This window comes from Osmerus mordax, chromosome 5, assembly GCF_038355195.1.
Source record: "Osmerus mordax isolate fOsmMor3 chromosome 5, fOsmMor3.pri, whole genome shotgun sequence".
In the NCBI taxonomy this organism is placed as follows: domain Eukaryota; kingdom Metazoa; phylum Chordata; class Actinopteri; order Osmeriformes; family Osmeridae; genus Osmerus; species Osmerus mordax.
This window is the reverse complement of record NC_090054.1, coordinates 2,044,442-2,069,773: the sequence shown is the minus strand read 5'-3', so window position 1 is coordinate 2,069,773 and position 25,332 is coordinate 2,044,442. Positions and strand designations below refer to the sequence as shown.

Here is a 25,332-nt window from a genome sequence, read left to right as displayed (position 1 = left end):
ACATTACAAATATTGGCATCAGGATCATTTCAAACAGTCATCGCTGTTTTGACTTTGGTGGCTGATCCATGATAGAAAAAGAGAAGGAGGCCCATTCCATTGCGCGTTTAAATGCTCGCAATGTACGGTATAGCAGGCGGAGAAAGGCGCTGATTACCCGATGACCTGCAGGTTTCGTAAATACGACTTTAACTAAATTATCACAGCGTGCGCAATCTGCGGGTTGGCCATGGCGCTAATAACGCTACGTTTGCGAATGTACGTACATGAGGCCCAGAGAAAAGGACAGAGAGAGAGAGAGAGAGCCCAGCCACAGCACGCATATCAGCGGCCGATAACTTGAGCGGTTAGGTCTGTGTGCCTCATGCACAGGCGTGGGCGGAGCACAGCCTGGGTGGAGCAACGAGGAAGATTTGTTTCCTGTTTGACAGTTTCTTTGATAATAAAATGTCAGTGCCGAGTCCGCCGCTCTGTGTCTACGTCTCCCTGGCTTGTGTGTGCGTGTGTGTGAGTGTGCGTGTGTGTGTGTGTTAGAGTCCATCTGAATCTCTGTGGGTTGCTACAGTGTGTTTGTGTGTGTGTGTGTGTGTGTGTGTCTTTTCAGTTTGAGCTTACCCTTCATCTTCTCTCCCCTGTGTAGGTGTGACTCACATCACTGTCAACCAATAGGAGAATCTGGCACCGTGTTGTTAGCCAATCATATGCACAGTGTGAAACCTAGATAACAACCCAGTCTGACTGGACCTGATATCCTGTATGTTTGCATGTGTGTGTGTGTGTGTGTGTGTACATGTGCGTTTGTGTGTGTTTGTGTGTGTGTGTGTGTGTGTGTGTGTGTGTGTGTGTGTGAACAGTATCTTTTCATGCTTGATAGTTTAGGGACATCATAACTAAATCATAAATCATATCTTGTTGTCCTAATGGCTACCCATTAAAACTCCAAACTCTATTTTTCTCCTCTCCCCTCCTCCCTTTCCCCCCTCCCCTCCCCTCCCCTCCCCTCCCCTCCTCTCCTCTCCTCTCCTCTCCTCTCCCCCCTCCCATCCCCTTCCCTCCTCTCCTCTTATCTTGTTCCCTTGTTAAGGACTTGTCCTCATTAGCCTGCTTGTTAGTCCTCACTGTGAGCTTTTTCATCTGGAGAGCCAGAGAGAGGAGGTTAAATAATGCATTTAACACACACACACACACTCACGCATGCATACACCTAAGAGCAGGCTCTTAAATAATGCAGAGGGTTGATGATTTAATGGTCACTCATTAAGTCACTCACTGGGAGTCTAGTGAGAGGTGGACTACATTACTGAGACAAACTGTGTGTGTGTCTGTGTGCGTGTATCTGTGTGTGTCTGTGGGTGTGTGCTTGTCTGTGTGTGTGTGAGATGATCTTTCTATAATACATGTGTTGGGTGTTTAGATGTTCCGCAGCGTTTTAGAGTCTTTAACAACAGAAATCAAAGAACACAAAAGAACCCTGATGAATATTCAGCTAGCAGTGAAATACTAGTATGTTTGTGTGTGTACGTGTGTGCACGCATGTGCGTGTGCGTACATGTGTGTGCGTGCACGTGTGTGTGTGAATGTTTGGGTATGTATGTGTGCGTGTGTGTGTGAGACTCACCTCATAGTGAGCTTGTGTGTGTGTGTGTGTGAGACTCAACTCATAGTGAACGTGTGTGTGTGTGTGTGTGAGAGGGAAGGGAGTCAGGTGGCTGAGCGATTAGGGAATCGGGCTAATAATCTGAAGGTTGCCAGTTCGATTCCCGGCCGTGAAAAATGACGTTGTGTCCTTGGGCAAGGCACTTCACCCTACTTGCCTCGGGGGAATGTCCCTGTACTTACTGTAAATCGCTCTGGACTAAGAGCGTCTGCTAAATGACTAAATGTAAATGTGTGTGTGACACTCACCTCATAGTGAGCATGTGTGTGTGTGTGCGTGTGTGTGTGTGACACTCACCTCATAGTGAGCGGTGCGCTGAGACTCAGAGATGAGCTGAGCGTTGCAGATGTTACAGTAGCTCTCTGTAAACAGGCCTCCCTCTACCACTCCTGCTGACTTCATCTGTGGACACACACACAGTGGTCAGTAGAAATGAAAGATGCCTACAGGTCACTCCCAACAAAGTCTGTACATTACTTCTTGTTGTACATTTTTTATGTTTGGGACATGTTGCTTGTAAAACCCAGACTGTTGGATTAGTCACTGTAATACTGTTGTGTATTAACTGTGACTGTTATAACTGTATTAACTGTATTAACTGTGACTGTTATAACTGTATTAACTGTGCCTGTTATAACTGTATTAACTGTATTAACTGTGACTGTTAGAACTGTGCACTTCTAGTTATTATCATCTGCTGAACTTAACATATTTACTTTACTTTACATGTCCCTTCGGATGAAAGCCTATGTTCAATTTATTTTGAATAAATGTTTAAATATAAATGTTGTCTCCACTCCTCTCCTCCTGTCCTCTCCTCTTATCTTCTCCCCTCCCTCCCTCGCCCTCCCCGCCCTCACCCTCTCCTCCTTGCCCTGCCTCCTCCCTCCCCCACTCCTCTCCTCTCGTCTCGGGAAAGGGGGAAGAAGGAAAGGTGGGAGGGGTTAACACAGTGTTCAACAGGAGGATGAGGAAGAGTCTTCAAATGGTCTGAGAGCTTTTGACTGGGCCTGTACTCTATGCAACACTGCTGACTGTCCTGGGGGCTGGAGATAGGGGGAAGGGAGAGAGAGCAGAGGGAGGGAGAGAGAGCAGGGGGAAGGGAGAGAGAAAGAGGGAAGGGAGAGAGAGCAGAGGGAAGGGAGAGAGAGCAGAGGGAAGGGAGAGAGAGCAGAGGGAAGGGAGAGAGAGCAGAGGGAGGGAGAGAGAGCAGAGGGAGGGAGAGAGAAAGAGGGAGGGAGAGAGAAAGAGAGTAGTCCTTGGGGAAGGTTCTAGAAACACAGACCATTATCTCACAAGGATCTCTCCCTCGGGGTGGAGAGAGACGGAGAGAGATAGAGATGGAGAGGGGGACAGAAAGAGGGACAGTGGCGGAGAGAGATAGAGAGAGAGAGAGAGAAAGACAGAGAGAGAGAGAGAGAGAGAGAGAGAGAGAGAGAGAGAGAGAGAGAGAGAGAGAGAGAGAGAGCGAGCGACCCCAGGCTAAGTCTGATGGACTGCATTAGACTGGAAAGAGCCACCAGCACACAAACAGACATGTGGACTGGGGTCTGAGACGTATGGGCTTGTGTAAAGCATAGTGCATTGAGAACCACACAAGAGCACCTGCTCTCCAGCAACATCAGCATGCTCACTGTCTGCTGACAAAGCACCCCTTCCTGACAGACAGGAAGTAGACAAACATGACAGCAGGGACAGACAAGAAGTAGACAAGCAGGGACAGACAGGAAGTAGACAAGCAGGGACAGACAGGAAGTAGACAAGCAGGGACAGACAGGAAGAAGACAAGCAGGGACAGACAGGAAGTAGACAAGCAGGGACAGACAGGAAGAAGACAAGCAGTGGCAGACAGGAAGTAGACAAGCAGGGGCAGACAGGAAGTAGCCAAACACTGATAGCAGGGGCAGACAGGAAGTAGACAAGTAGGGGCAGACAGGAAGAAGACAAGCAGCGGCAGACAGGAAGTAGAAGAGCAGGGACAGACAGGAAGTAGACAAGCAGGGACAGACAGGAAGTAGACAAGCAGGGACAGACAAGATGATGGTAGACATGACAGCAGGGTCACACCAGACAGAGATCATCACATTCTCTCTCTCAGATGTGTAGGTATAAAATAACTGCTGCTCTGCGGTGTCTACCAAGCTGCCAATTAAAATATAATTTAATCATCCCTCTGATTAAAAATGATCAGGGCGAAGTGGAGTAGACAGCTATCTGTCCTCCATTACCCCTGTGATGATTATATACAAGATGTGACCAGGAATCATGTTTGGAGCCAATATGTGCAGAGGATGAATGAAAATCATAGAGAGGGAGGAAATAAGAAAGACGGAGCGAGAGAAGAGAGAAAGAGAGACAGAGAAAGAGAGATGAGAAGGAGGCAGAGAAAGAGCGATGAAAAGGAGAGCAACAGAGAGGAGAGTGAGAAACAGAGAGGCAGACAAAGAGAGAGGAGAAGAAGAGCGAGAGAGAGGAGAGTGAGAAAGAGAGAGGGAGGAGAAGGAGAGCGAGACATTCTTTAAAAACAAAACAAAAGAGTTCAATACAACACTTGAAACACTGCCTGCAGAGCTGACTTAGGAGAAATACGCTATTCATTTAACTAATGCAAAAAAGAGCAATTAAATTCTACCTACACCTTTGCCAAAGTGATGAAAATACCTTCCATCTCAAAGCCCTAATATCCCAAGAGATCAATCCAGGTAAGAGTCCTCTCATCCAGCTAGTCCTGAGGCTCTGCTCTACAAACCCCGAAGCCTCAAGACAGCAGCCACACAACTAATACAAAACAAATAACAAAACAGCAAAAAGAAAATCAATCACCCATTGGAAAGACATTACACAAACCCAAAACAGATTACAGTGCTATTGTTTTTAAATGGAAACTGTACATTGGCAAATTACCTTACCACCATATTCTATAAAAAAGCTACATTGAATAGGTACAGACTCAGTGAACCCAACCTGGGGGTTGAGAGGGGCCATCGTAGACAAACCTGGCACCCCAGAGAAGGAAGGATGAGGTCAAGCCAAGCCCCCACCCCTCGGCTTGAAGCAACGGCCCCGGTGGATGTAGGTGGTATTGCATTTCGTGTTTGACTTCCGACTCTTCCGGTTGTTTTTATTCTATTAACTCCAGTCAACATTTACAAAACTATCTCCCCCAATAATTTTTGTTCGATTCTCGAACGTGGCTCATACTACTAGCTTTTTCAAAGAATAATTTTTCCTGATTTTTGCTAAGTTTGAAACCAATCCGAAATGGGTAAACTAGCACCCCATATATTTGCCTACGTCATGTTGCCTGCAAATGTGCTCGCGGATACTAACAGGGCACGAGCACAAAAGTGCACATTGGCCGATAGCCGATTTACCTGGAGCTGAAAGAAATGGCTTGAGTTGCCTGCCCTGTTGTAGCAAGTTTAGCAAATGGTTGTCACACATACATGAAATGTTGTTAATATAGTTTATTCCCGTTTAAAATAGATTTGATTTTTCGTAAAAACGTTCATGACATGATGGCAAATATTATATTATCTTAAGCGTGAGCATAGATTGTTGACATGTCTATCTGGAGCAAAGACGAAGATTAATAGTACTTTAACTGATAACCACAATAGGAAATTATATATATATATATATATATATATATATATTTAAATAATATTAGTCTTGCCTTCAGAAGCTTTTGACACACTCAGTATTCTTTTTTTTATCATGTCATCAAGCCAGACTGCTTTTGTGGGACAATGAAGGTCCTCAGTGACTCTGTTTCACCCCCACTTATATCTGATGGAAACGTCTTGTATATAGTTCTGTTAATATGCCCCTTTCAAAGGCACGTTCAATAAAGTAGATTATATTTTAGACACACTTCTCAATTTATTACATTATTACCAAGTCTTGTTAGATCACGTTACAGCCATTAATAGGCGTTTGGGTTAGGGTTTGGTTTTGTAGGTTGAACATATAAAACACAAGCCACATTTCTACACTGATGTTAAATTGAAGGCAGTGTGATTTTCGTGGAATTTCGTTTGAATATAAAGTTGACAGTAAGCTATGGTAAGTCTGCATTATGGAAGATTTATGTTACAAAAATAACTATTAAGCTTTCTTTGCCTGGCGAGAACAACGACGGAGCTAAGTATGTTAAAAGTTTATTTAATCCGACACAATGCGTTGGAAATCATACTCAAATCACGAAGAAAAAAAACAACATATGTGATGAGTTCCATCTAGAATAGCCCTATATTTAGCCCTATAGCCTATTTCTAAAAAACAAGTGAAAGGAATACTATACAGTGACAGCATACATTTCCGTAAAGTTTGCATCATGTCTCTGATTCTTATCGGACTTGTACCCCATTCTGCCACTGCAATGCCTTAGCTCACACGCTCGCAACCATATAAATCTATGCTCGCGACTGGTTGTCGCAAAGTATGACGTGTACAGCTAGTTGCAAGCGTGCACGAGTTCTCGGAGCTAGGAAAAAAGAGAGCCACTGTTTAAAGCTAGACCGGAAGAGTCGGAAGTGGAAAGATGGCGCGGTCCAGTTTCGTACTCTCGCTTGCCTCACTGCGCCACTGAGCACTTTTCATAGAAATGAATGGGGACGCCATCTTGGAAGACAAAAGTTGCTTCCTCTAGTTATATTAACTCTATGGGTCAAGCTGTGCATCACAGGAAGTCTAAACCGAACTTCACTTCCTGACACCATCTAAACAGAACCAACCCTTTAGACAAAGCTCTTTCCCCCACATTTGAAGAACTTGAGACTGAAACTTTAATTCGAAACATGTCTTACCTATTAGGTTGAAATGCCAAAATGTGCATTAATGACTGCTAAACTAGTACAGAAATGTCACAACTTGAGAACAACAGATAATTTACCAACTCCAAGGAATCAATATTTTGTTAGTAGTAATACTAATGTTAATATTTATTATTACGTTCATGTTTTATATTATACAGCCATTATTGTTAAATTTGAATCAGAATCAGGTTTATTCGCCATGTATGTTATACAAACACGGAATTTACTGTGGCAGGGAGGTGCAAAACACTAAACATATACAGATATTAAATTAAGTAAAAGTACAAAAGTTTAACTATTTCTAAGAACTAAACAATCTAAGAATACAACAATTTAAATATAAAATAAAATATATATAAAAATAAGAATAGAATGAGCAGCGTGAATGGTCAACATAGTGCAATCAGATACTGAGATAAAGTGGCTTATGCATACTGAATTGCCATTAGATGGACTTATAATAGTTAAATAAGTGAATGAATGTCAATGGGAGTCCTTGGCCTTGTTGAAGAGGCCAGTAGAAGATGGAAAGAAACTGTTCTTATGGCGTGAGGTTTTCGTCCTGATGGACCGCAGCCTTCTGCCAGAGGGGAGTAGCTGGAACAGGGAGTGACCAGGGTGGGTGGGGTCAGCCACGATCTTCCTCGCACGTCCTCGAGGTGTGCAGGTCCTCGAGGGTAGGCAGATTGCAGCCGATTACCTTCTCAGCAGTGCGGATGATACGCTGCAGTCTGCTCTTGTCCTTGGCAGTGGCAGCAGCGTACCAGATGGTGATGGAAGAGGTGAGGATGGACTCAACGATGGCTGTGTAGAAGTACACCATCATTGTCTTTGGAAGGTTGAATTTCTTCAGCTGCCATAGGAAGTACATCCTCTGTTGTGCTTTTTTGGTGAGGGAGCTGATGTTCAGTTCCCACTTGAGGTCCTGGGAGAGGATGGTGCCCAGGAAGCGGAAGGACTCCACAGTGTTGACTGGGGAGTCGCACAGGGTGATGGGGGTGAGTGGGGCTGTATTCTTCCTGAATTCTGTAGTCTTGTATTCTGTATTCTTCCTGTATTCTTCCTGAAGTCCACAACCATCTCCACATTAAATTTCAATGTTCCGTATACTTTGTTTCTTTAAAATGCAGTAGTTCTGAATATTAGTGTATAGGAAGTGTATTTATATAGGTGTGTGCAAATGATTTAATTTGTAAATGCTAACTGCTGTTGTACACTTGTGTAATGTAGATACATATATGTTTATGTTTACGTAATCGTTATTTGTGTGTGTGATAGTTTCAGTATTTGTATGTATTTGGCAGTGATTTACACAGATAAGAAATATTCATGTAAATTCACTGTTGCTTTTGCTAAATGAATATTAATTCTTTCATGCTAATAAAGCTCAATGATTTTAACTGAATTGCGGAAAAAAGATAGGAGAGAGAGAGAGAGAGAGAGAGAGAGAGAGGGAGAGAGAGAGAGAGAAAGAAAGAAAGAAAGAGGGAGAGACAGAAAGAGAGAGAGAGAGACCTGTGTTTCTGAAGTTTAGAAAAACCCTCACCAAATCTCAGACTCCGTTTGAATTATTACTGAGCATGAAGACGCACAGACGTATCGTCTCTCCCAGATGCGGCCAGTGTTATTGTTCTGTCAGATAAAAACTGTGATTCTGAGTAGTTCTCTGCCCAGTATGTAATATTCATGCATATCTAATATTGATGATGGAGAGAGGATAGCTAGTCTGTTCAGACAGATACCTCATCCCATTGGGGAAGTCAGTCAGTATCAGTATCGAGTCAGTCTAAGTACACACACAGGCGGGAATCCTGATAAAAATACGATTTGTACCCCCCAGTACAGCCGTGGCCAAAGGTATTGGGAGCGACTTACATTTTGTGTTTGCAAAGCTTGCTGGGCCTTGGCATAAAATGAACGCTAACATAATTTCAGTAAGTCATATCATCAGCGCAGTGGAAAGTGTGAACTAGTTATATCCAGGTGAAATCACTCTATCATACTGATTGGATTTTAAGAGCAGATTGACTGATCTAAAAGAGGGGACTATTTGCATATATTGAAAATCTTCGCCACAAAAAAGCTTAAAAAAATATGAAATGTGCCTTATTGTATTCCAGTATTCTACAGACACGTGAAACATTTTCCTCAAATACTGAACCAGCAAACTTTGCAAAACACAACATTTGTCATTGCCAAAACATATGGCCATGACTGTACATCACCAGGGTTCTTCCTGAATTCCTGCCTAAAGGTTGTCTCACCCCACAGCCTTCCAGGAAAAATAACGACCCCTCCCCTAAAAACAATAAATGAACCAAAAAAAAAGGTTCATGTAGGCCTATGTTTTTCTGCTGTTTGGTCATCCCACTATTGCTACATGCTGGACTATTATTACGTAAAATGCAATAGCTGTGGAAGCCCAACCAGACGGAACCTAAAGGTAACACTACCTTTCAGAGTCGGAGAGAAAGACTCAATAACATGAGCTGCTAACTGCCACCACCACAACAACAATAAACAAATCATTATCCACCAAAAGATTGTTTAAATAGGTGATTGTTCTTGTCCACTTATAGATCAAGGACAACAAAAAAGGCAAAATCATGGATGACTTTAATATAAGAGCCTGATACGAGGAAGACAAAGTAGCAAGGTGAACATGTTCTAATGTTGCACATGACAGTGCTTGTGCAATAACAAGAAGTTGTTTGTTAATGAACTCTGTTATTATGCACCCAGGGGGTCCAGCCCTCAAAGCGTCGGACAGAAGAAAGATTCAAGTTCATTTCTGTTTCATGGGACATCTTTCCTCTCTCGCTCCTTTGTACTGCTACAAAGTACCAAAGTACCACACACACCCTCACACACACACCCTCACACACACACCCTCACACACAGTCTCCCTCACATACACATACCCTAACATACAACCCCTCCCCTTACACACACCCACACACTCTCACCCTAAACCCACATATTCCTAACAAACACACACCCTCCCACACACACACGCACACACACACACACACACACAAACACATATAAGGAGACCTATACACATTCACACACATCCAAACCCACAGATATTCAGGCAGAATCACAGCTGCAGATTCAACATAGTCTAAAAGACAAGGTCAGGTATATCCCTCCCAACCCCTGGAGCCTGCATACCTCTCCATCTAGTACTCTCTCTCTCCCCCCCTCTCTCTCTATAACTCCATCTAGCTACAACTGCATATAGTACTCTCTCTCTCTATAACTCCATCTAGTTATACCTCTCTCTCTCTCTCTATATATATATATATATATATATATATATATATATATATATATATATATATAACTCAATTTAGTTACCTCTCTCTCTCTCTAAAACTCAATTTAGTTAAACCTCTCTCTCTCTCTCTCTCTCTCTCTCTCTGTAACTCCATCTCGTTATACCTCTCTCGATATATATAACTCCATTCAGTTATACTTCTCTCTCTCTCTCCCTCTCTCTTTCTATATAACTCCATCTAGTTATACCTCTCTCTCCATATATAACTCCATTTAGTTTTACCTCTCTCTATACAATTTTTGGTCCGGCGTTTATTCGAGGGCGGCGTTTAATTAGTACAGAGATTTAATGAATTATAGGTACAGTGCGGCCATAGATCACAAAGAATAGACAAGGAGATCAAACACAAAGCCTAGTGTAAAATTGAAGCCGCGCGTTTTACTATATTGTGTAGAAATTTGAAGCAGCATGCCAAAACATTCTTAAACTTTAGCTTTCAAAGAGGAAGCTGTGCAGAAAGCATTCACCAGCTGCAACAGATCTGTAGCACGTGAACTTGGGTTTATGAAAGGCGATTTCGCGAGTGGTGAAGTCAGCTACCTCGCTATATTGTACATGTAATTGAGCAATTACATTATAATAATGTATAATTTTTTTTTTTTTTTACCAATGTCATAATTTAGAATTATATAATTGCATTCAGTATTATTAAGTGACTTTATTTGGTAAGAGTACAGTGCCTTTATTTTGAAGGCCTTGGAATGAGTGAGTCGACAAACTTAACAGCAAGCGAAGCACGGACAATTTAATGCTCCGATAAAAGTTGGTTGTTATAGCTGATGTTTGCGATCTAAGTAAACCTCTATTCCCTTGTGTACAGCATGCAGCCAACGAGGTATGTTGTTTTGTGTCTGTATTTACTTTGGTGAACGTTATGTGTTAGCAACCCCTTGACGGAAGTACGAGGAGGCAGAGGGTTCTCACTGATGTCTTTATTAGCTATCGCCGTTCGACGTTGATTTCTTTGTAGTACTATGCATCAACATACATCGTACACGAAGACTTCTAGACACCGTAAAACTACACAAAGAATACACAAATACAACAATGTAAATACACATATAGCACAAAGGAAATCATGTCTCGAAACATGTGCTACTATTACAAACATGTGATCATGTCTCGAACATGTGCTACAACTACATTCAATTATACGTGCGGAGGTAAAATATTACAAGACAAGTTTGACACATATACAAATTACCTCGCTCCGCTTTCCAAAGGGAAACCATACAAATGTAGACTCATGTTCACCACACGACCATCCATAAACGAAATGCTGCTCCTTATAACAACGTCTGCATTAAACTTCTTTCAGGTAATTTAGCGCTTCACAGCTGCACGCACCTTACGTGATGACGTAAGTCAGCCCAGAAACATCAAAACAAAAAGCCGGTCATTACACTCCCACCAATCATGTTATGATAAACAAACACATGAAACAAATCATACATGATATTAACCTTGATGACCACACAAACTCAGACAAGTAAATGCATTGACAATTTGACAAATCACATTTAGAAACCATTCGTCTGATATGAGTATGTCATGTATTACTCTCAAGTAAGACCACTAATTTCTGAACTGGTCTTTCGATTATTGTAGATTTAGTGTGTTTCTGATTAGGTTTTGATCGCTCACTGGTTTGAACTTTCACCTTTCTAACTAGGCCATCACTTCCATGAGTGACTTCAACCACTCGGCCTAACTGCCATTGGTTTCTTGGCAGCATGTCTTCCTTGATAATGACTACGTCATCAACTTTAACATTTCGTCGGGGAACATGCCACTTCTGCCGTAGAGATATGTTCATTAGGTATTCTCTTTTCCACCGGAACTTAGGTCCTGATATCCAGGTTGTTGTCGTTAAGTCTGAAGCATAAAGACCTCTTGAGGCGTGATCAGCAGGATTTTCACATGTATTTACGTAAAACCACTGGCTTGTGTCTGTGAGTTCTCTTATCAGCTGAACCCGATTTGCCACGAATACATGAAACCTCCTTGCTTCATTATTAATATATGCTAACACCACCTGTGAGTCAGTCCAGAAGAACTCCTGATCAATCTTCATCTCCAGCTCAGCCTTTAACATAGAACTCAACTTTGCGGCAACAACAGCTGCGGTCAATTCCAACCGTGGAATACTTTTGATCTTTGTGGGTGCCACTCTGGCTTTGGCAATCACAAGACTGCAGTGTATTTCATTCTTGTCATTTTTGAACCTCAGGTAAGAACATGCACCATATCCTATGTTGCTTGCATCTGAGAAGTGGTGCAGCTCAGTCCTGACTATGTCACTGAAAGACGGAGGGTGGTAACACCTTGGAATGCTGAAGTCCTTCAGCCCCTGGAGGCTATTTTTCCACTCCTCCCACCGTGGAAGCACATCCTCAGGAATGGCGTCATCCCATCCAACATTCCTACGGCACAACTCCTGCAAGATGCATTTTCCCTTAAGAAGGAAGGGAGCGATGGTTCCAAGAGGGTCATACACTGAAGCAGTGATTGACAGTATCCCACGACGTGTTACTGGCTGGTCCTTCAGTTTGACATCAAAGCTCAACGTATCATCTTTTGTGGACCACTGAATGCCAAGAACGTGTCCTGTAGTTTCAGGGTTAAGGTTGAGTGGTGTGGTGGTTGTTGACCATTCTGAAGAGTCTACACAGCGTAGAACTTCTTTCTCATTCGAATTGAATTTATGAAGTCGTAGACCTCCACGCTTGCACAGTGCTTGAGACTCAATGACAAGCTCTTTAGCTTCCTGGATCGAAGGAACGGAGATCAAGCCATCATCCACATAAAAATTTGTCTTCACAAATGACGACGCTGACGGGTACTCAGACTTGTACTGTTCTGCTAAGTACTTAAGGCCAAAGTTGGCACATCCAGGGGATGAGGCAGCACCAAAAAGGTGCACAGCCATTCTGTACTCTTGAGGTTCTTTCTCCAAGTCTCCATTCTCCCACCACAAGAACCTCAGGTAATTCCTATCATTTGAAGGAACACGAAACTGGTGGAACATCTTTTCGATGTCACAGGTCACAGCAACCTCTTCCTTCCTAAACCGGCAAAGTACTCCCACCAAGGAGTTGATCAAGTCTGGGCCAGTGAGCAGAGTATCGTTGAGAGAAACACCACAGAATTTTGCAGAACAGTCGAACACCACTCTCAACTTGTCTGGCTTTAGAGGGTGGTATACACCATGATGTGGTATATACCATGCCATTTCTCTCTCAGATGGTGGATGGGTTGGCTCTGCATCTCCCCTGCTAAACATCTCTTCCATAAAGACCTTATAATTGTCATAATACTGTTGGTTGGTCTTCAGCCTTTTCTTAAGGTGATGCAGTCGAGCAGTAGCTAGCCTTTTGTTGTTAGGTAGTAAAGGAGGACTGCTACTCTTAAAGGGAAGAGGTAGTTGATAATGTCCATCATCTTTCTGCTCGATTTTGTCGCTAAGAAGACTGATGAAACGAACGTCCTCTTGGGACACATGTTTGTCCTCATAGCTCCTCTCATTGAAGTCCGACTCCAGTACCCTCAAAACATCATTAGCCGATGGAAGTGATATCTCTTTCACTGAGACTCGATGAACGAAGCTTTGGCTTCCTTGTCTGTCCAGATGGGGGTTGCAAAGGCCTATGATGCTCCATCCAAGCTCCGTTTTCTGTGCAAAAGGCTCATTTTCACTGCCAACAATTACTTTTAACGGAGCCAATGCTGAAGGACAGTCGTATCCAATCAGCAACCCTATATCGCAGCTCTGGAGTGATGACAGCTCACTTGTTATGTGCTTAAGATGAGGCCATTGCAAAGCTGTCTCTTTGGTTGGTATATACGACTTGTCAACAGGGATGAAGTCACATGAATAGGCTTGCTGCACCTTAATGGGGTTTCCACCACTGAGTCCTCGAACTCGTAGACCTCTGACTTTAAAACTAGTGGTGACAGTATCATTGGCTGTCATGGTACTGAGCCTAAGCTTCACTGGTTGACTGTTAACTTCTAGTTCATCAAGAATGTCTTTCAAGATGAAAGTAGAGTCACTTTGGGTGTCAAGTAGAGCATAAGTGAGTATTTCATTTTGTGGCTCCTCCCCTGTAGAGATGAGGACAGGAACAATACTGGACGTAGCAGAAGCACGTTGTGTCAGTGCATAAGACATAACATTTTGGACTTCTTGACTAGTCTCTACTTCTGCGTCTGATCTTAAAGCTTTCACTGCTCCCTTGACTCTGTCTTCGTGCAAGCAAGTAGGGTGACGCAGTCCACATATGCCACAAGTGTGTCTCTTCTTACAGGTCTTGGTAATGTGTCCCGTTCTGAGACATCCGAAACAAAGTCGTTTTTCACGAATGAAAGACCTTTTGTCGTCTGTAGACTTTGCTGCAAAGGTCGGACATTTGGCAATGTAGTGGGTTTCACTCTCACAAACAGAACATGGTTTCGTTTGATTGAACTCTTGTGTTTTTGTTGCAGCACCCTTAACCTTAACTGTTGTGTTGAGCGCTTTGACCCTTTTTGGGAATTTATCTTCTGAGACCTTACAGCTCATAAAAAGTGAAGAGGTTACAGGGTTACAAGCTATCTTGGATTCCCTTTTCAGAAACTCTGCAAACCTTTTGAAGCTTGGATAGTCACCAGACGCATCCAACTCTTCAACCACAAGTCTGTTCCATTTCCTTATTATCCACTCGGGTAGTTTCTTGAGTAGTTTGAAGTTTTCCTCGCTGTCATTCAGGATTGACAAACCCTTTACGTGCGGGATTGCTTCAACACAGCTTTGTAGAAAGTCTGTAAACTCTCGCAAGGAGAGAGGATCATTTGCTCCAATTTTTGGCCACTTCATAAGTTTTTCGCGAAAGGCTCTCTGAACAATGAAAGAATTGCCATATCTTTCTTCAAGGACCTGCCAGGCACCTCGATACGCATCTTCCGAGTCTCTATAAAAGAATCCTTCAACAGCCTTTAGAGCTTCTCCGGCCAGGTAGTTTTTCAAGTAAAACATCTTCTCATTTGCTAGAGTTACTTTGCGGTCAATGAGGGCTGTGAATGACATCTTCCAGTTGACAAACTTTAGTGGATCACCAGTGAAAATAATTGGTTCTGGAACAGGAAGTCGACTTAAACTTAAGGAGTTTACTAATGCTTGGGCTAAGCTCACAGTCTCTTGACTAGTCTTCACCTCAGGAGAGGTTTGTTGGTGCTGGAATGGCTCTGCCTTAGGATTTAGCTGGAATCTGTTATTACACTCCTCTGCACCAAACTCTGTTTCATTTTCACCTCTGTTGTAATCTTCAGGATTGTCCTCAAAATCATTGTATGCCTTTACACGAGCTGCAGCTACTTTAACTTCTTTATCTGCTTGTAGCATCTGAAGCTTTGTTTTCTCCTCATCAAGTCTTAAAGACATCTCAGTTTCTTTCTGTTTAATTTCTGCTTGCATTTTTACTTCGTTAAGCTTCCAGTCAGTCTCTATTTTGCGCAGTTTTGCTTGCTGATCATATATTTCTTGCATGGCTTTTGCTTGCTCTATTTTGGCTGCAAGTTCTGCTTCTGCATCAGCTCTCCTACTGGAAGCCGAGGAGGTCTTTGACTTAATCTCATGGGATATATTAGTATCTTGAGATGACTCTGACACGACTGTATCTGTGTTTGTACAACCAAAAACAGATTCATACTCATCTTTGTTTAACATTTGTCTAACTCTTTCTTTGACAGTTTCTTCATTTTGAGTATCATCTAATGTTTCTAATCGTTTGCTCACCACATCACATATTTCTGTAGTGAGCGTGGTGCAGGTATCCATTCTTTTAATAATCTCTGGTGTTGTAGTTTGATTGCGTAACAAGGGGGCATACTCTTGGCTAACTATATCTTGTCTGTTTTGAACGTCTCTCTGGATTTGGTCAAGATCTTCACCTGAGCAGAAAGTTTTTAATGTAGACCTAGTTTCTTTAGCTAATTGCTTCCAGGAGTCATAAGCCTTGTTAAAAGCCTTCTCTTGTTTCTTCGATTCCTGGTTACGCATCTCTAGGCCTTTCTTTGTAAGACTTCCCTTTCGTGAACTTGATCTTATTTGTTGCGTTTCTGAAGGACAGTTAGATTCCTCTGCAGAGGCTAACATTTCCCTAACTTGTGCTGCTGTTTGCATAATTGTGTCTTTCTCCATTTGTCTGTCTTTAATTTTAAATAGGGTACTGACCTACTCGTATCAGACATCTATTTTGACACTCCAATATTTAACAAACAGGAAACAATCTTTTGTGCAACACCATAAGTCAGACATTCAAACTTTTCAAATACCTAGCCACGTAAATACAGCTAATACAACTCTGCATTAACGTATATTAAACTTATCAAAGCACCAAATGAATAGGACCTGCTTTCAGTCTTTGTTGAACCGATCTTGCTACTCCAACGTCGAGTCTTGTTGAAGCGTTTACTCCAACGTCGAATCTTGCTGAAGCGTCGAGTTTTACTGTTAGCAACCCCTTGACGGAAGTACGAGGAGGCAGAGGGTTCTCACTGATGTCTTTATTAGCTATCGCCGTTCGACGTTGATTTCTTTGTAGTACTATGCATCAACATACATCGTACACGAAGACTTCTAGACACCGTAAAACTACACAAAGAATACACAAATACAACAATGTAAATACACATATAGCACAAAGGAAATCATGTCTCGAAACATGTGCTACTATTACAAACATGTGATCATGTCTCGAACATGTGCTACAACTACATTCAATTATACGTGCGGAGGTAAAATATTACAAGACAAGTTTGACACATATACAAATTACCTCGCTCCGCTTTCCAAAGGGAAACCATACAAATGTAGACTCATGTTCACCACACGACCATCCATAAACGAAATGCTGCTCCTTATAACAACGTCTGCATTAAACTTCTTTCAGGTAATTTAGCGCTTCACAGCTGCACGCACCTTACGTGATGACGTAAGTCAGCCCAGAAACATCAAAACAAAAAGCCGGTCATTACATTATGTACATGCCAAACATGTAAATAACGTTGTATGTATGTATGTCATATTAAAGATCCTGTAAAGTGGACCTGGAAACGAGTTTTAAGTTGTTCGCCACATCACAGAATAATGTGTTATTAACTACCCATCCAAATTCGAATGAAAAAACAACACCGACAAGTATGTTAAATTAGGGTTTGAAATCGTGAAAAAATCAGCAGTCTTCTCTGCTTGAAACTGGGGGGCGTGTCGCCTGAAGGAGCTGAAGCTCCGCCCCTCGCTGCCTAGTGCCTACCTGCGACCCAGATAATGGACGCTACGTCACGCCGAACAAAACCGTATAGAATTAGAATTTATTTGTTCAACGAGTGAAACATACAGATGCATATAAATGAAATGTTCCCCTGAGCTGTAACAGTGAGACACCAGAGACAGCAGACTCCAACTGAGTTCTCCAACTAGGCTACTTCTAACACATTAGCTACCATTTCACCAAAATACCATCATTCTAAACCGAGTAGCCTAATATCAATTTAGCGGTTTGCACTAACTCATAGCAGAGATACCTCTGGAAAAGATATCTAGTATAATTATAACAAGCACACAGAACTGAGTGATGAACTGCTGGCGGCGGTGGATGGTCCAGGTGCAACCGGAGGATGAACGGCCGGAGGGGCGATGCTCGGTACGGCTCAGCGCTGCAAGAGAAGCCGTGTGTTGGTGAACCCCGTCTGTCTCTGGTCCATGTTAAAACTGTCCGCCGTAAAATGGTCAGTGCAGAGGCGGCTGTTGGAGTTTATCCGAAGCTTTCCATGTGCGTGGCTCTTCACAAAATCTATCCAACTATTTTTCCTTTCATTATCAATAGGGAACTTAAATGGCGTTGCAGCGCAGCTGGAGTTATTCCATCCAGGGAAGATGCAGTTGCGGGTGGTGGGAGACATCCTGAAGCTAGCTAGCTAGCTGATGTAGGCTACAATAACAGTACAGCAGGAGGAACCATTCAGTGATCTGACATAGATAGGGCGAAATGACGTAGATTAACCAATTAAATAATGGTTTTCTGATTTTTTTTGGTCTGGCGTTTAATCGAGGGCAGCGTTTATTACAAAGGTTCATTTTTGGTATGGCGTTTATTCGAAGGCGGCGTTTATTTGAGGGCGGCGTTTAATCGAAGAAATACGGTAAGTATACCTCTCTCTCTACAACTCCATCTAGTTATACCTCTCTATATATAACTCCATTTAGTTAATACTCTCTCTCTCTCTCTCCCCATCTCTCTCTCCATCTGTCTCTCTCTCTCTTTCACTCCTCCCTGGATTGCCAGGTCTGCCTGTGAGAGCACATCCTCTCCTCCCTGGGTTGCCAGGTCTGCCTGTGAGAGCACATCCTCTCCTCCCTGGGTTGCCAGGTCTGCCTGTGAGAGCACATACTCTCCTCCCCGGGTTGCCAGGTCTGCCTGTGAGAGCACATCCTCTCCTCCCTGGGTTGCCAGGTCTGCCTGTGAGAGCACATCCTCTCCTCCCTGGGTTGCCAGGTCTGCCTGTGAGAGCACATACTCTCCTCCCCGGGTTGCCAGGTCTGCCTGTGAGAGCACATCCTCTCCTCCCTGGGTTGCCAGGTCTGCCTGTGAGAGCACATCCTCTCCTCCCTGGGCAGCCATGCTGTGCTCACTGAGGCTGTACATAGGTAATGTCTTCCTGCTTTCTCTCTATCATACACACATCTCTTTGTCATTACTATGGGGTTATTAATAACATTAGTGTAGGGCCCCAATATCACACCGTGGACATTTTACTGTCTGCCGTTTACTGAGAGAAGCTCATCCTGTGTCTCTGTGTGTCTCTACTTCATCTGTCTAAGTAGCTCTCTACCTCACCCCTCTACCTGACCTCTCTACCTCTACCTCACCCCTCTACCTCACCCCTCTACCTGACCTCTCTACCTCTACCTCACCCCTCTACCTCACCCCTCTACCTCACCCCTCTACCTGACCTCTCTACCTCACCCCTCTACATCACCTCTTTACCTCACCCCTCTACCTCACCCCTCTACCTCACCCTTCTACCTCACCCCTCTATCTGACCTCTCTACCTCACCCCTCTACCTGACCTCTTTACTACCTGACCTCTCTACCTCACCCGTCTACATCACCCCTCTACCTCACCCCTCTACCTCACCCTTCTACCTCACCCCTCTACCTGACCTCTCTACCTCACCCCTCTACCTGACCTCTTTACCTCACCCCTCTACCTCACCCCTCTACCTCACCCCTCTACCTCACCCTTCTACCTCACCCTTCTACCTCACCCCTCTATCTGACCTCTCTACCTCACCCCTCTACCTGACCTCTTTACCTCCTGACCTCTCTACCTCACCCCTCTACATCACCCCTCTACCTGACCTCTCTACCTCACCCCTCTACCTGACCTCTCTACCTCACCCCTCTACCTCACCCCTCTACCCCACCCCTCTACCTGACCTCTCTACCCCACCCCTCTACCTGACCTCTCTACCTCACCCCTCTACCTCACCCCTCTACCTTACCTCTCTACCTCACTCCTCTAACTCACCCCTCTGACCTCTCTACCACACCCATCTACCGCACCTCTCTACCTCACCCCTCTACCTCACTCCTCTGACCTCTCTAAGTCACCTCTTTACCTCACCCCTCTACCTGACCTCTCTACCTCACCCCTCTGACCTCTCTACCTCACCCCTCTACCTCACCCCTCTACCTTACCTCTCTACCTCACCCCTCTACCTCAACCCTCTACCTGACCTCTCTACCTCACCACTCTACTTCACCCCTTTACCTGACCTCTCTACCTCACCCCTCTACCTCACCCCTCTGACCTCTCTACCTCACCCCTCTACCTCACCCCTCTGACCTCTCTACCTCACCCCTCTACCTCAATCCTCTACCTGACCTCTCTACCTCACCCCTCTACCTCACCCCTCTACCTGACCTCTCTACCTCACCCCTTTACCTGACCTCTCTACCTCACTCTCTACCTGACCTCTCTACCTCACCCCTCTACCTCAATCCTCTACCTGACCTCTCTACCTCACCCCTCTACCTCACCCCTCTACCTCACCCCTCTACCTCACCCCTTTACCTGACCTCTCTACCTCACCCCTCTACCTGACCTATCTACCTCACCCCTCTACCTCACCCCTTCACCTGACCTCTCTACCTCACCTCTCTACCACTTCTATATCTCTACTCTTTCTCTCACTCCATCTCTTTACCTCTACTCCAGTCTTTCTCTCACTCCATCTCTTTACCTCTACTCCAGTCTTTCTCTCACTCCATCTCTTTACCTCTACTCCAGTCTTTCTCTCACTCCATCTCTTTACCTCTACTCCAGGCTTTCTCTCACTCCATCTCTTTACCTCTACTCCAGTCTTTCTCTCACTCCATGTCTTTACCTCTACTCCAGTCTTTCTCTCACTCCATCTTTTTACCTCTACTCCAGTCTTTCTCGTAGTCTAACTCACTCCTTCCTTGCCAACACTTCCAAACTATTTCAATAGAATTCAGGGGGAATCACCCCCGTCTCTTCCTCTATCTCTTCCTCCATTCTCTGTCTTCCTTACAGCTCATATTCACATCTAACTAAGGAGGCGCAAGCCTACTTGAAATAAACAGCTTATTAGCATTTTCCCTTTCAATAATTATCTCAATAAGCCCATTATTAAGCTGTGTAGAATAAGCCAATTATTATATCACACTGTGTAATGGGTTTGCGGTACCCCCCCCCCCCCCCCCCCCACACACACACACACACACTAACACCCCCCTCCCTCCCTGGTTAAGTGTGAGGCTGGCTTGTGTATAAAAATAGTATGAGCACAACACCAGTGTGTGAGTTAATGATGTGTTTCTACCTGGAGGGAGATCTGCTGAAATGACCTTGTCGGATCATCTGTCAATCACATGAGTGGTGCGTGTGTCTGCCTGTGTGTGCGTGTTTGTGTGTTTCTGCCTCTGTGTGTGTGTGAGATAAGCCTTCAAGGATGCCCATAGTGAGCTTAGACTAACAGAGGCTGCAGGCTATTGGGGTGTCTGTGTGTTGTGTGTGTACATGAGTGTGTGAGCGTGATCGAGTGTGTGTGTTGGCGTCTAATTTATATGGTTGGTGTGCCTTTGTGGGTGTGTGCGTGTGTGCATTGGGTGTGAGTATGTGTGAGTATGTGTGAATGTGTGCGCGGTTCCATGTTCTCTATAGGGATCTGGCTCTCTCTTTCCTCCTTCTGTTCTATCTCTCCTCCTCCTGTTCTATCTCTCCTCCTCCTGTTCTATCTCTCCTCGTCCTGTTCTATCGCTCCTCGTCCTGTTCTATCTCTCCTCGTCCTGTTCTATCGCTCCTCGTCCTGTTCTATCTCTCCTCCCCCTGTTCTATCTCTCCTCGTCCTGTTCTATCGCTCCTCGTCCTGTTCTATTTCTCCTCCTCCTGTTCTATCGCTCCTCGTCCTGTTCTATCTCTCCTCGTCCTGTTCTATCTCTCCTCCTCCTGTTCTATCGCTCCTCGTCCTGTTCTATCTCTCCTCGTCCTGTTCTATCTCTCCTCCCCCTGTTCTATCTCTCCTCGTCCTGTTCTATCTCTCCTCCCCCTGTTCTATCTCTCCTCCCCCTGTTCTATCTCTCCTCGTCCTGTTCTATCTCTCCTCCTCCTGTTCTATCGCTCCTCGTCCTGTTCTATCTCTCCTCGTCCTGTTCTATCTCTCCTCGTCCTGTTCTATCTCTCCTCGTCCTGTTCTATCTCTCCTCCTCCTGTTCTATCGCTCCTCGTCCTGTTCTATCTCTCCTCGTCCTGTTCTATCTCTCCTCGTCCTGTTCTATCTCTCCTCGTCCTGTTCTATCTCTCCTCGTCCTGTTCTATCTCTCCTCGTCCTGTTCTATCTCTCCTCCTCCTGTTCTATCTCTCCTCCTCCTGTTCTATCTCTCCTCCACCTGTTCTATCTCTCCTCCACCTGTTCTATCTCTCCTCCTCCTCTTGCTACCCTGTAGCAGCCTTGTGGTTCTCTATCTAAAGTGCTGCGTCAGCACCACTGAGGGTGTTGTCTAACCCTAACCCTGTCCAGAGGGTTTCAGTCACGCAGCTGCTGTCACTGTCCTGATGCAACGCTTTAGCCTGCAAAACACCCTTTCTCTGTATGTCTATTTCCATGACGCAAATCAGTACACACACACACAAGCATACACACAAAGGTCAAGTGTAAAGTCAAGCAGCACATGCTATATCACACACACTCTCTCACTCAATGTCGCAGTTCCATCCAAACAAGCCAAAAGACTGGAAGCATGGTGAGTTGATACGTCACACACTCACCAGGCACACACTCACACTCACACACACTCTCTCACTCACACACTCATACACACACTCATACACACACACTCTCTCTCTCACTCACACACTCATACACACACTCATACACACACACTCTCTCTCTCACTCACACAGTCACACACTGGCATGAGCCTGAGCACAGCTAGAGGCCCAGGCTAAATAGGGCACAACCTTGCTTCACACACAGAATCATCCTTGACGTATGTGTATTTGTTCAAGCTCCCTCCCTCCCCCCTCCTGTCCTCTCCCCTATCACCCTCCCTCCCCCTCCTCTCCCCCATCACCCTCCCTCCCCCCTCCTGTCCTCTCCCCTATCACCCTCCCTCCCCCTCCTCTCCCCCATCACCCTCCCTCCCCCCTCCTGTCCTCTCCCCTATCACCCTCCCTCCCCCTCCTCTCCCCTATCACCCTCCCTCCCCCTCCTCTCCCCCATCACCCTCCCTCCCCCCTCCTGTCCTCTCCCCCATCACCCTCCCTCCCACCTCCTGTCCTCTCCCCCATCACCCCCCTCCCCCCTCCTGTCCTCTCCTCCATCACTTACTTACTTACCTTCCCTCCCCACTCCTGTCCCCATCACCCTCCCTCCCCCCCTCCTGTCCTCTCCCCATCACCCTCCCTCCATCTTTCTCTCCTCCATAACCCTCCCTCCATCATGCTCACCTTCCACCGAGACACCCTTTTCTCCTTCTTCCTCTCCTTCATCCCCCTCTCCTTCATTCTGTCCTCCCTCTCTCTCCCTTTCTCCTCCCTTCCCCTCTCCATCCTGCTCTCCTCCCTCTCCCTCTCCATTCCTCTCTCATCTCTTTTACCCCTTTTCGACTGACGCGTTTTGGGTGCTGGTTGGGAGCCAGTGCTTAATCTCGAACCAGTTTTTTTCACTTTTGACAGCCTGAGAACCGGCTCCGAACCAGGGAAAGTGGTTCGCAAGTAGCACCACATCGGAGCTGGGCTAGTGTGGGAACCAAGTAAGAACTGCTTGCGCCAGGGGCGGGGTTACTGGGACCAACAAGACGAACAGAATGCTTTGACTGCCATTGCTGTGCGTTTTTACAATTCATATTTCAGCTAAACGATACGTGTAAATCAGCATCTGAATTAAAATGTGACGAGAAGTGGGCAGTGTAGTTGCTGAAAATTTGCTTATTTTATTGATGAAACGGGATTTGTAAATTTGCTCCGACTTTTCGATAACCTAGCTAGCATCGCAGTGCAGTGCAGACACTAGTTGCTGCATTTGATCATAATCCTATCAAAATGATTGAAATGACAAACACAAATTGTATGAGCTATTGAACCTATATTTAACACAAATGTAGACACAAGCACTATACAGCAAAAGTTTATAAAATGTTGCGCTGATTGAACCTATATTTAACACAAATGTAGACACAAGCACTATACAGCAAAAGTTTATAAAATGTTGCGCTGATTGAACCTATATTTAACACAAATGTAGACACAAGCACTATACAGCAAAAGTTTATAAAATGTTGCGCTGATTGAACCTATATTTAACACAAATGTAGACACAAGCACTATACAGCAAAAGTTTATAAAATGTTGCGCTGATAATGCCAGTGTACTGCTGCGAGGCCAGGGTATGGTAGCCTGGTCCTAACCAGACTCTCGTACATTTCATTTGTACAGAGAGTCTGGCCTCGCTCCATTGACAAGCGTTGGCTTCCTTGTAGGCGGGTACTCTGTTGAAGTTGAAAACTATTGGATCTGCCCAGAGCCACTCTGGATCTGCCATAACCAATCGCTAGCGTTCGCTTTAGCCAACTCCTTCACGACTAACGGAGCTAGCTGGAAAATCAAACGAACCCCGTGGGGATCAAAGATTGTTCTTGCTCCGGCTTTAACTTCTGGATATTTGGCAGCGTTGCCACAACGGACCGAATGGCTTCGCTCGCATCTTTCTCCGCCACAATTACGGAACTACAACTCAAACTAGTGCACAACATCAACGTCATTGTTCTCAGCCACTCCCTCTGTTCGCTGATTGGACCGTTAGAAAGTTAACCTGAGACATCTGAATTACGTACCTCATGCCCAGACGCAGTACAGAAGCTAAATAAAAATTGAGCGGAAGTACATAGGAGGGCAGAGCCAGGCTAAGGCCAATAAAACACGCATCTCAACCTTGCGTTCTTCGGATTGATAAACAGCCTGTAGACGGGCTCTGCTTTGTGTTTGGCGCTGCCGCGCTAACGTTGCTGGGAAAGATGAGACGTATACAGTGACGTAGTGACGTGGCTCTGTGGTGGCTCTCTAGCCCGTGGAAAAGCAAACCGGTTCTTAGAAGGCTCGCAAATTGAACCAGCTCCGAACCAGCTCTAAAACCAGCTCCCAACTAGCTCCCGGTTCACTTTGGTGGAAAGGGGGTACCACTCAATCCTTCTCTCCTCCCTCTCCCTTCTTCTCTCCTCCCTCTGCCTCTCCATTCCTCTCTCCTCCCTCTCAATCTAATAAACAGTATGGATCCATATTTATAGATACAGTAGCTGTCTATCTAATTAATTACCACTGTGTATACATGTCATAGTATCTGATGATTCAGCCAGTCTAGTCAGAACAAGAAAGTACAGAGTCTAGACCTGTGGCCGTACAAGATAGTAAAGGGTAGTACAGGATAGTAAAGGGTAGTACAGGATAGTAAAGGGTAGTACAGGATACTACAGGATAGTAAAAGGTAGTACAGGATAGTAAAGGGTAGTACAGGATAGTACAGGATAGTAAAGGGTAGTACAGGATAGTACAGGATACTACAGGATACTACAGGATAGTAAAGTGTAGTACAGGATAGTAAAGGGTAGTACAGGATAGTACAGGATAGTAAAGGGTAGTACAGGATAGTACAGGATACTACAGGATAGTAAAGTGTAGTACAGGATAGTAAAGGGTAATACAGGATAGTACAGGATAGTACAGGATAATACAAGATAGTACAGGATAGTATAGGGTAGTACAGGATAGTACAGGATAGTATAGGGTAGTACAGGATAGTACAGGATAGTATAGGGTAGTACAGGATAGTAAAGGTACTACAGGATACTACAGGGCAGTATAGGGCAGTACAGGGTAGGACAGGGTAGTACAGGGTAGGACAGGGGTTTATTTCTGAGGTACAACAGGGTCTACACTTGAGGTAGTACAGGGTAAAA

At 44.7% G+C, this 25,332-nt stretch overlaps 1 protein-coding gene and 2 long non-coding RNA genes across 4 annotated transcripts in view; all 3 read right to left on the bottom strand.

The window, feature by feature from the left end:
* Positions 1-25,332, bottom strand: part of zgc:171482 (zinc finger protein) — a 69,419-nt gene that overhangs the window by 41,280 nt on the left and 2,807 nt on the right. Inside the window, exons 1-2 of one of the 2 annotated variants that reach the window (XM_067236500.1) lie at positions 4,319-4,375; positions 1,955-2,059 (exon numbers count right to left, since the gene is read on the bottom strand). In XM_067236500.1, the coding sequence (XP_067092601.1) occupies positions 1,955-2,059; positions 4,319-4,375 (162 nt within the window). Of the gene's footprint in view, positions 1-1,954; positions 2,060-4,318; positions 4,376-25,332 lie in introns of those variants that run through there. The other variant, XM_067236501.1, reaches the window with a different exon arrangement.
* On the bottom strand, positions 10,732-11,643 carry LOC136943627 (uncharacterized). Its single transcript, XR_010876697.1, has 2 exons — positions 11,019-11,643; positions 10,732-10,834 (listed from the first exon to the last, which is right to left on the bottom strand). It is a non-coding gene; the product is annotated as an uncharacterized lncRNA (long non-coding RNA).
* On the bottom strand, positions 16,343-16,820 carry LOC136943669 (uncharacterized). Its single transcript, XR_010876706.1, has 2 exons — positions 16,630-16,820; positions 16,343-16,445 (listed from the first exon to the last, which is right to left on the bottom strand). It is a non-coding gene; the product is annotated as an uncharacterized lncRNA (long non-coding RNA).